This window comes from Brienomyrus brachyistius, chromosome 7 (assembly GCF_023856365.1).
Source record: "Brienomyrus brachyistius isolate T26 chromosome 7, BBRACH_0.4, whole genome shotgun sequence".
NCBI lineage: Eukaryota > Metazoa > Chordata > Actinopteri > Osteoglossiformes > Mormyridae > Brienomyrus > Brienomyrus brachyistius.
Window position 1 is genome coordinate 7,776,785 of NC_064539.1, and position 12,413 is coordinate 7,789,197.

The following is a 12,413-nucleotide window of genomic DNA, read 5'->3' on the forward strand; positions in this document are numbered from 1 at the left end:
TAACAGTAACAGGATTAAAATGTATCGTACTTTTTCAGTTAGTTTATGGTCTCCGTTTACAGAAGATACAAAGTGCCTGTAATCCATTTTATATTTGTTCAGTGAGGCAAATAAAAATACCTTAATATTTACTGAAGCAATTCAGGGTAGCCTAATTCCGGACAGACTCCCAAACTTACAAGATGCTGTTTACAACTCAATGTCTCTCGTCACTGAGATCCAATTTAAAACCTCTGACAGAGAGAAATCCACTGAAACAATGTCAGGTTATGGCGTGAAGGGGATGTCACCTGCAGCTGTCACAGACATCAGTGAATGCATCGCTGTATGTTGGATGAGTTAGGTGAAATCATTCACTGATGTTTGTGACAGCTGCAGGTGACAAATTTCTAAACGATTTTGCATTGTGCCATCTTTCTTTTAGAACATGTTTTATTTAGTTTACCGCAAAGTGTTAATTAATACATTAACTAACATGCAGGAACTAACATGAATTAAGGCGGTGCTATTTATGCCTTAATTCATATGACTCATGTCGTAGTTACGTTAGTTCTTCATTAGTTCTTGATTAATACATGTCTTAGCCCATCATTAATTCATAGTCAAGAAATGACTAATTCATGTATTAGTACATGCTAATTCATGTACTGTTATTATAAAGTGTTACCCTTTACATTAATAGTCTTTACTCAAAATCATTAGTTCACATAAAGGATTTCTTTCTGGTGTGAAAGTTGTATAAAATAACTACATTAAGTTATACACACAAAATATATAACAACCAATATTTATCGCTACTTAAAATAATTTAATGCAAATAATGTATTCTCATAATTTTATTAATCATACCATTTTTAGGATACTATATTAAATATATTGTTTCAATAAATCTGGAGGGGAAGACGGTAAACAATACATGTCAATGTTCCAGTGTATTTTCTTGTGAGAAAACAATAAAACAAGGTAACAATTTAAATGTGTCATTGCACCAATAAATACATTTGTCAACCAAAGGGCAAGTAAAAAGCATTAAAACTGTTGTAACAATTCACAAGTAGTAACTACTGGGGGCAGCATGTGGCTCCGTTGGCCAAATCTCTGTGCCCATAATGGAAAGGTCACCAGTCCTATAGCCTCCCCTCAGCACATAGGTTGGGCCCATAGCTTATCTCCCAGCTCCCTGCAACGCCTGGCTGCTCTCATGCAGAGCAAGATGGGGGAGATGAAAAAGACAACCCCCCCCCCCCAGGGATTAATAATAAAATTATTATTCGGAGAAGGAATGTGTGATTCAACAATATGCCAAAGCCTTGCGGACGACTAGACACAAAGACGCGCGTTAAAACTGGTTACAAGCCTCTAAAAGTTCAACGTTCCCGTTCCTCATTATTAAGCATAAATATTTTCTTACATAATTCAAAATAACACACACAACAAAGGGGAATGAAACCATGTGAGTGTTTTGTGTTACCAAATTTACAAAGGCTTGGGGGGGCTGTTGCGGTCAAAGGGGACACAATAACAATGGTGAATACAGAGGCATGAGATTGTAACACAAAAAAAATCAGAAAAAAATAACGCAACCATGGTCCCCCACAGTATATGTGACAAAGCATATACATTTCATTACATTGCAAGCTGATTTTTTAGGGTTTGTAAGCTGGGATTTAATTCCCTGTGGCCCAACATGAGAAGTACTTGTTGGATGAAATGGAACATGCTCTTCATAGACTTGTAGTGGATGAGACACAGTGCATATGTAGGTCCAAAGAGAATGCACACAGCTTTTGGCAGGTCTTCGACGTTGTCCTTCATGACTTCTCCCTCGATGTTCTTCAGTGAGGCTGGACTGGGATGGAGGGAAGATGAGAGCACAGCACCTACATGCTCAACAAGGAGGAGCCCTATGTCAAGGTGGTAGAATGAGTCATCAGAACCTTAACAACATGAGAGCACAATCGTGACATTTTTCATTAAATAACCACCAATAATGTTAAGCAATATAGTCTAGTCATGTGAGAGTCAGATGGGATGGGAATGTGGGAATTGCTTATGAGTGTTAAGGAAGCTTGAACAAACATCACCCAAAAGGGGATGGAAGGAATTTGTTGCTAAAAATTTTTCTTGTGTAAATGTTTAACATTTTGACCTCCACAAAAGAACACCTATCCATTCTCATGGTATTGGGGTGCTGGGAGATTGTGGTGGACTGGAAACCTCACCAAATCCCACAGGAACTAACTGAATGGACAGACTGTACTAAGCGGAACAATATCTTGTTATTTCATTACAAATGCATGCTCAGATGGTTTATCAAAGACAGGGTGAAAATTCAAGATTACGCCGTCATGGTTTTAGATCATCTTTGCGAAAGTAAGTTTACTTACAAAGCCTGCTTTATAGAAGTCCGTGTGGTTGTCACCAAGGATAACAAGAACGTCTGTGAGCATCAGCGTCTAAATACCAATTGACTCTTTAGTGTGAGTGAAATGACAACACAAGTTACATTGAGAAAATAACAAGAAATTAGTAGGCTATAAGAAAGCAGAACCAATGAAGCACATAACTGACAGTGAGTAGTTACTCAGGCAACTGAACACGGTTGCACATTCCGGTTAATCTTAGATACGCGTAAATGGACCTTCAGTGCATTAATGGAGTCAAATGGACACACACATTATTGGTGTAAGGAAGGAAACAGCACAGTTCTATTGCATCCCCATGTTTTAACGGGTAACCCCCTTTCCCACATAAAAATTCACACTACTTTCACCTCCACTGCCTCTTCACAAGAACCCGTAATAATAGAATGTAAGAAAACTTTTATTTCAATAACAACTGCAGATACATTAACTCTACTATAATCAAAACCATTATCAATCTCTGCAAAGACTGACTACTGATCTTTTAGAAAAATTTGCTAAATTACTCCTCTAAATGCAACAAATCACTCATGTGCAACCTTAAACACCATTTATATTGGAACGTTCCTACATCCTACAGATCTAAGATAGTCTTAGGAAGTACATAGAAACACTAATGCTGATATTAGGCCTACAAGCTTTATTAATTGTGAACCGACAGAAATGTCAGCTTGAATGTTAACGTTATGGTTAAAATGTGATCAATAAAACAGCAAAAATATATGCAATAACGTGTGCTAAACTGTGAACCGAAAGAAAAAACTAACGTCGTTAGCAACACGCTAACTTTAGCGTTTAGCTAACTTCTTGTCACCAGACTGGTCTTTTGGATAATCGGTTTTCCCAGGAAGTTATCTACAACTAGTTCATTTACACAATCACCATGCGATGTAATGCTGCTTTCACAGACACACAACTTTCGGCCGCGTGCAGCCACCAGCACGAGCGGCTCTGACTCGCACCAGCTAAATTTTGAATGGGCCCCTTTCCTTTGTGGCATGTGTCATTACACCGCATCATTCAGTTGAATATTACAAACAAATATCTTGATTTAGTAATACGAACTTTTTGCAAAACAAGAAAAATTAGTAATTACTAAAAAGTGTAGTTAAAACTGGTGCATAATTGAAGGTAGGATGAAGCCTTTTTACAGATGACTAGCAATATAAGAATTGCATGCACATAACATGGCATGTTGGTGTTAAGACCCAGCCCTATAATATGCAGTATAAAAATACCCATCTAGCGCTGTGTTAGTGGAAATCCAATAGTACCGTATTTTTGGTACCTGCTGCAGTGGAAAGCGCCCTAATATCATACCTGGTCCTGGTTGTATGTAATAATTTTCCTGCTCTAAAAATTGCCAGCTAAACCCATTTTAATGCATTAGCCCAATTCAGGTAATAAATTGTATAATCTAGGCCATTTAAGCTCAGATCGAACAATAATTTATAGTTAAATCATAATTGTGACGCCCGACCCGTCCGCTCCTCATGTGTGCCACGCCCCCTGGTTACCCACGTGTTCTTCCCTGATTGTTTCCAGCGTTGTCTGATTACTTTGATTAGTCCTGTCTTACTTAAGTCCTGGTCCTGCCTGTTCCCCTTGTCGGTCATTGATGTTAGTTGCTGTTAGTTGATGTGGGCTGATGTTAGTCGTCGTGTGATGTTCCCTGCTCCCTGTCCATCTAATAAATCCCCGTTCACCCTACTTCTGCCTGCTCGCCTACTTCCTGCTCGCTCGCCCGCCGGCGCGGTCACCCGCCCAATGACCGAGCGTGACAATAATGTGTTGATTTTCGCTGTAATTCATCTCCCATCTCGTACTAAACTCTGAAATTGGTAGGACCGCCTCTTCTCGCTGGGTCTGCCGAGCCCTAGTCCTGGTCATATTTAACAGTGTACGTGTGAAAATATAGGCCAGGGCTGGTAAGTCCTTTAGGCCAGTGGTTCTCAATCCTTTTCCTGGAGGACCCCCACCTACAGAATATTTTAATTCTAACCTTACCTTAATAAAGGCTCAGATGCTTATTAGTGAATGCAGCAAGTTCAAAACAGTGTCGGTTGGAATGAAAACATTTTGGCAGTGCGGTGCTCCAGAAGCAGGATTGAAATCCGCTGGCATGGGCGACACTGGCAACCCCCCCCCTAGGGTGCCAACATCTGAAGGGGCGCCAACTTGCTAGCCGATTTAAAATGCTAACATTTAAAATGAACTCATAATTAAGTGTATCCTACTTATGAGGATTTGTCTGAACACATGAATGCAATGTGACATAACGGATAGAATCCTTTGGCTGCTCTCAAGCCACTCAACCGAAAACCATGACAACATAAGGCACACATCCGAGAAACACAAAAAAAGCATCCAAAACGTAAGGAAATGACTTTACTCTGGCAATTTTCCAAGTTACTTCGTATTTCCGTTCCCAACGTGCTATAAAATATCGTACTATATTTTAAAATCCGTTTCCCTTCGCCGGAAGTCGATTTTCAGAGGTTCTGTTTTTCGGTGACATAAGTGTGCTACTAATTCCGGTGCTTGATATTCTTCTTTTTATTCGGATTCAACAGAATTAGCCATTGCACATTTGTTTCTTTTTAAAGTAGATTAAACAAACGCTGCGAGCCCACAAACGATTAAATATGTCTACAAACACGCCGAGTATGTAAATAAGTCACTAAATGCGACAACAAAGGCGCGCAGAACGGAGACGGAAAATCCAAAACTTTCTAGAAACGAGATGTCTGGGCTGCATATCTGCAGTGACTTAAAAAACGGGATGTTTTTTTGGTAAATGAACCTGATGGCGAGTCACGGTCAGGGAGTGGAAGGGGGGCTGGAGGAGGGGGGGGGGGCAGAAGAGGAGGAGGTTTTTGCAGCGACGCAGTGACGTTGCCCCTCCGCTCGAATCTCCGCAGTCAGCTGCGATGTGAGGTGTGCAGTCGCTCTTGCAGAGACGGGGTGGGAGACTGAGAGGGACGGAGAGGAAGAAAAACACACAGGCAGCTTCGAGAAAAGAGAGGAATCATGGCACCCATCGGTCTGAAGGCGGTGGTCGGCGAAAGTAAGAATGCTGCATTGTCTTTTCCGCACCATTGTCTTGGTGTCCTTCATGTTTATCGGTGTGATTCCAAATGGTGATGCTCTGCGTTATTCTGAACGGGGAGGAATCTGTCCGTTTATACGCCTATCCGCTCCAGTCGGATGCGGATGCGGGTAATTTAGATGCATTGTACCATTGTACGGCTGTGATCACCGCTGGGACAAGGCGCATTACGTTATATTTCCTCATCGTGGGCTCTAAAGATGCGGACGGTAGCGTGACTGTTAGATAATTTTGCGTATATTTCTTTATTTCTCATTTTATTTGGCTGCCGGGCATATGCTGCCTGACAGTCGTGCGGAAAAAGCTTGGCCGGGGCGAAAAACCGAGGTACGCCCATCTCTTCAATGGGAAAAAACGATTTATGCGGCGTTGTGTTGCCAGCCTATAGGACATCAGCAGCAGATTTTATAGACCGTGTTTTTTTCTGACACACATTATGTAGTTAATTAAAATAAAAAATTACACTTAATTGCAATGAGGTTGTGAAACAGCAGAATGATCACCACCATATTTTAAATATAAATATATATGCACATATTATTATTTCACACACATATACCGTCCCTATATATATATATATATATATATATATATATATATATATATATATATATATATATATATATATATATATATAAACTGGAATATGCGTGTATGTTTGTTTCCTAAATTGCTATATTGTTTTGACCTTATAATGGAAACACTTATTTCTCCCAGAGAAACGCCTCAGCTAATGGCGAAGTGTACGAAAGCGTGCAGTACATGAGTGGTATAAATAATAAGCGTGAAATGCGTAGTTCAGTTTGCACTCAGCATAAAGCGCACGTACAGCCTCCCCCGGTTCACAGATGCGAACCGGACTGATTGATGGGGTTGTGAAAGACGATGTATTGAGAAAAAAACAGGATGAAAAGCACATTTTTGTTCCTTTAATCGGTTTTCGTTATAGGGAGCTCGGATCATGGGCAGCGCCTCGGTGTGTAGTCATACTTTCAGTTTGATTTATGGGTGACTCGGTACGGTTTAGGAGCCTCGCTATAAACCCATTATTTGTTAGATCTCGAATAGTTATCCTCTATTTTGTTTTTAATTATGTTGTTAATAATTATGAACGAAAATACGCCTTCAATGCGGATCATCCTGCTGGGCTCGGTGGCAACAAACAGCAAATATTTGGCTTAAGAAAGCCAATCTTGGCTTAATCATGCCGAGTAAAAACGCTAATTTTACGGGGTAGAGAAAATGGAGCCGTACTTCTAAGAGCAGCTCTTCAGAATTTTAGACTTGGTCAAATGGTGTTACAGCCCATTGCTTATAATTAACATATAGCCTAGTTCCCAAATATGACCAGTGTACATATTTCCTCCTATGCATTAGACGCATATTCCCTCTTTGGTGTTATGAACCGTTATGAAGGCACCGATAGAATATATTCGCATGTAAAAAATGTCAATAATATAATAAATGATACATTTGCTATATAAAATAAATGTAGGCATATATGCCGTGTAATTCTTGATGATCGGTCGACGTTAATAAATGTATTTGAAGCGTTTGGCTATATGATATTAAGGCTGTGAAACCATGGGGCCTGAAAAAGGGCTGGAAAACAACGGACATCTACTGGGATGTAGTGACCCAGACGTGGAATATGCGAGAAGGCGAGCATCTCACATTTTGCCGACCTACAAAAGAGCACAAATAAAACAAATAACAAAACAGTGAGAATGTAGGCGGTGTAAAGGAGAACCGATGCATCCCTCCCTGACGAACGACCAGTTACGCATGAAGCAGCACCTGGGCCCCGGCCTCAGCCCCCGAACAGCTGCGGGCTGCGTATTGTTGTCTCGGCGGCAGGTGCTTGATTTAAAAGCGGCTGTAATACGACCATTGACTGCGTGGCGGGGGTGGGGGGGGTTTCGTTGCAGAGCGAATATATAGCCGCCGTTCACGGTTTGCCTGGTGGAAACGTGCAAACAGAAGAGAGAGAAAAACGCCACAGTATTGCGCAAAACACTTGGAGATGCTGACGGTGATGAAGCCCACTTATTAGATTGGACTTAAATAAAGGGTTTGTTGTATAAGTTTCCCGATATTAATGTATAATTTAAATGTGAAAGCCAGGTGGCGCTTCTTAGAGAAGTCGCAATTCCCCGTAATTTCAGATGATTCCGTTTTTTTTTCTCCGTCACTTTAATTTTAAATTTGACTTGAGCAGCATTTCGTATGTAAGTGCAAAAAACGGACTCAGCACATTATGCGGTGGCGAGTCCTTCCGAGAGGAAAAGCCTTGTGGATAATATATATCTATCTATCCATCCATCCATCCATCCATCCATCCATTTTCTGTAACTAGTTATCCTATTTAGTGTGGTGTGGGGGTCTGGAGCCTATTCAGGAGGTTATGAGTGCAAGGCAGGGAGTAATACTGGAGGGGACTTGAACCCTCTGCAGGGCACACTAACGCACCATTCATTCACGCATGCACACCTACGGACAAATTGGTAACTTCAGTTAACTGTAGCATGTTATTTTGTACTGTGTTTTAGAAATGCTTTAGATTTCTGGATTATCTTATCTAACCGTTTTGGGATGTTAAAATATATATTTTTAACAACATATATCCATGACTTTGGTGAACAAACCAGTTAAAAAAAAAAACTGTTGTAAACATGGGTGCAGTTTATGCAGTCATAATTCAGCACAGTAAAATATATTCAGAGTAGACTCAGTTAATATAATTATACTGAAAAACCACATTTCATGTACAATGCTGTCTTATGTTTTCCCATAATAGAAACGTGGGTGTCACCTGGCACAAGGAGATAAACTAATTCTGCAGTTAAGATAACAACACAGTCGCATCTATTCTCATGTGCAAGTCTGAATAATTGCCATTGAGGCCCAGGGTGACCTGGGGGCTGTGCGGGGGGGCCTTTGGCCCCTTGAAGGCTGGGAGATGAATGGCCGACATTTTTATGTGGTCTGTCCCCATGCCACAAGCATGGTACTCCATTCAAGTACACTATGTTTAAATATAATATATACAATTCACATGGGAAGGAGCAGGGAAGCCTGATCAGCTGACTGCCACACCCATCACCAAACTCTGTTTTACTGGAAAGGGTCGGGACCATGTTGGGCCTAGAGTAAGACATTGGGACGAATGAGAAGATGCAGGAATGAGGAAGGTAGTTTCTCCGTCAGCCCTGTATGTATCAGCCTCTGCTGCAGCATTATCACCCTCCTGTAAGACATTCCTCCACAAAAGGACCTCAGACTTGCAGAGAGTCTATGGTACAGGAGTCTCACCCCCCCTCCCCCCACCTCCCCAAAAAAACACGCGTAGACTGCAGCTTCCAGCCAAAATCGACCAGGAGGTGGGACGCCTCTGCAACCTTGGATCAGGTCACCCCCCCCCCCCCCCCCCCAGATCGCTCCGACCCTTGGCAGACAGGCCGCTCGGACAGTTAATCTTCAGTGTAAATCTCACTGTTCTGTTTCACTGTTCAGCAGTTTCAAAAATTAAATGAGCACTTTCTGTCTGGGAAAGTACAGGCGGGGGCTGCAAACCGCAATCAAATACAGTAGCTTACAGCAGCAGGACTGGCCAGCAACAAGATAACAGTCCCCTGGCAAAATCTCCCTCAAGGGTGTTTCTTTCTCCTATAGCCGAGGGGCTGCTGTTGATCTGGCCTCTCCCAGGCTGCCGACCGACCTCCCTTTCCGCTCAAAGTGTATTTACAGCGACATCCATGACGGGGCAGAGCGGAGCTCAGAGATACTGCCCCGAACAAAGGTGTCATTTTATTCCAGCCTGGAGTAGGAAAAGGACAGGAACTGGGATAGGTCTCTACCAAGGAGAATAGGAAGGAGATGCTGCTTAAGAAAAAGGGTGAGAGGGAAGTGGAGAGATGAGGGGTGGAATGGAGGGAGAGGCGGGAGGTGGAGGTGGAGCGGCAGATATTAGTGCTAGCCCACTTAATCTGACAGGCTGGGGAAACATTCTCAGTGATGTTGCAGTCCACAGGGTCACTGAACACGGCATTTTTATAAATACTTCACTCAGAGTCCTATTCCACCCCCACGCCCCACCCACCTGAGAGCTCTCAAAAATTCAGTGCGAAAGTCCAGCATGGCAGGGAACCCATGGCACAGTGGAAGCCATCTGGGAAAATGGCCGCCACTCTCAGGACTACATCCCCCAGAGGGCCAAGGGAAAAAGCATCGTCCAATCGCCTACAGTGCATATGCTTGTTGTAGACCAGGGTTCCCCAATTCCAGTCCTGGAGGACCAGTCTGCAACACAGTTTGCAGATTTCCCTGTAGAAACATGCCTACTAAACCTGGCAGTTAGCTCGTGAGCTGAGTGAAGTGTTTTTGAGCAGGGAAACCTGGAAACTGTGTTGCAGGCTGACCGTTCAGGACCGGAATTGGGGAACTCTGCTGTGGACCTTAAGGCTGTATGGCTGCAACCACTGTTCAGATTTGTGCAGATATGTACAAGTGTGTCTCCCTCTCTGTAGTGAATGGGTGAGATGGGCGTGACGTTGAATCACACCCTCCCGGAGTGTTTAGTGACTCACCAGTGATGCCTGCCGGTTGAGGGGCTGTGAGGCGAGGACGGTGGGGCATGCAGGGTCCTGCATGAAGCTGGAGGCCGCGAGTCGGTGTCGGTCCCGCAGAGAGACGGCGGGGCGCCTCGGCGATGCGTTCTGCTCAGCTTCTGTGAGATACACAGATTTCAGCACCTCAGTGTGCCTCCATGTGGCTGTGTGTGTAATATACACACACACAGTATAATAAGTATAATATATATTGTTGATGATCGATGAAACAGTTATCTGCAAAAATCCATCCTGAAGCGTGAAAAAGCATTTTCACAGAAATGTAATGAGACATCCATAGCATTACAAATAGGAAGATATCACTAGTAACTAGTACAAATATAAATACTACCTGATTTCATAAAACATCTTTTCATTGGTCAGCTACATGTCACACATTTGACCCCCTCAGATGACATCGTCGGGTTTCATTGGCCAGTGACATATATATGAGTTGTCTTGCATAATGACGTGAAGCATCATTGTGAGGTGGTTCAGTACCATTGTGGCCTCCATGGTTGCGGGTTCGATTATGCTGATAATCCAGGTTCTTCCCACAAAGTCATTTTGCCTACGCGCCCCAGTGACCCTACAAGGGGGTGGGGCAGTTCTCAGAAAATACAATCTGGCCAATGGACAGTGGCATCACACGGATGTGACATGAGGGGGGGGGGACTGAATTTACCCCAGCGGGGGAGGGGCGGCGGGTGCAGTGTATATTGTGATATCGCAATGGGCAAACGTGTATTATTCATATTGTGAAAGGATGTGATGTAAGAAAGATTTTAAAATAATTTTGGAACAACAAAGATTCAATTTTAAACACTGTTTAGCGAACAGTCTCACAACAAACTATATAAAACCTGATCCATATGAGGAAATGTTTGTCTATGTTTCTTTAGGTATATGTCCTGATTAGGCACTGATAGAATCCTCTCTAAGAGCACATTTCACTTTCGCTTGGGCTACTGGACACTGTCACTTACTGGTGTATTTCGGGGGGTGAGCCAAGGGTCATGGCATCCCTAGGGAGCGGATGTGCTACCTCCACGAGCGCCCGTCAGCACCCTCCCTAGCCATTCACGGCAGCCGACGTCTGCTATCGCGGTCACCTCTAATCCAGAATTCCGACGGTAACCTTGCAGCGTTTTCTGCATACTCATGCGTCCTGTTTTGGGTGCGCAGCTATCAGAACAATGTTCAGAGTTATTCTGCCTTAAAAACCCCCCAATAAAAACACAATAAATGTGTTCTTTCGACACAGCGATCAAAGCACAATAGAAATAGTGATTTGCTTAAAGGCGGTTTTAGGCAAGGCCCTGGTAACGACTAAAATTAGCTCACGACAGGAAGTCAGCAGGATCACTGAAGCCCACCGACTGTCTTCTTACATAATTTCCGTATCTCCGAGGTGCTTCTGGTGCTTTCTGCCACATACCACAGTACCCCCTCCCCCACCTGAGAATAGCAATTGATGTATCTGATTGGTTTTTAAAGAGCACACTGTTTAAGGTGGAGGATGGGCGATGCTCACTGTCGGTGCTCATATTAGGGTGGAAACTGGGCCACAAATGCAGAGGGGCGGGGAACTGGGGTTTAAACCCACAACCTTCTGGTACGCTGGACTGCAAATGGGGGGCAAGTTGTGTCAGGCTGCCTCCAGGCCCCTCATAGAGTTCCATTGTACGTGTATTATTTTGTATACTGAAGCAATAATATTCGAGCATGAAGATTCTGTGCTTTAACCTCATGTGAGATACACTGTTCGATAGACAGCTAGTGTATATGACGCATAACATGCATCTATAAGTCTTTCCTAACTGCTGGTCCAGCACAGGGTTGTGGTTTACACATGTGGTTGTGTTGGTTCAAACAGTACAAATTACAGAATTCTTGGAATAACATATAATCAACTGGCATGTAAAGGTGATAACATTATAATACTTAGCTATAATGGACAGAACTCTTCCGTGTGGCGGGTGTGTTTGTCAGCTGTAGGTAGCTTTGCTCTGGGTGACATTAGGTGACATTCGGCTCCCTCAGGGTATAACAGAGGGTCCCCCTTGGGCTGAAGGCTTCAGGTTGCCACCTGCACCAGTGAGCTAAATCCTCTTCATTCCACTTTGTTTTTTCATTATCGCAACTGCTCGTTTTGAGGAATTACGCAAAGGTGTCAATTCCTAACTGTGGTTAAAACTATACATCAATCTGCCAGAAAACGGTTTGATTTTATTCCATCCGGGTTTTTTTCTTTCCCTGGGATAAATCTCAGGT

At 43.0% G+C, this 12,413-nt stretch overlaps 1 protein-coding gene across 2 annotated transcripts in view; it reads left to right on the forward strand.

Moving 5' to 3' along the window:
* The first annotated feature begins 5,305 nt into the window (after nucleotides 1–5,305).
* stxbp1a (syntaxin binding protein 1a) overlaps nucleotides 5,306–12,413 on the forward strand; it is a 29,043-nt gene continuing 21,935 nt past the window's right edge. Inside the window, exon 1 of one of the 2 annotated variants that reach the window (XM_049019806.1) lies at nucleotides 5,306–5,490. In XM_049019806.1, coding sequence (XP_048875763.1) covers nucleotides 5,454–5,490 — 37 coding nt within the window. In that variant the 5' untranslated portion in view covers nucleotides 5,306–5,453. The remainder of the gene's footprint in view (nucleotides 5,491–12,413) is intronic. The other variant, XM_049019807.1, reaches the window with a different exon arrangement.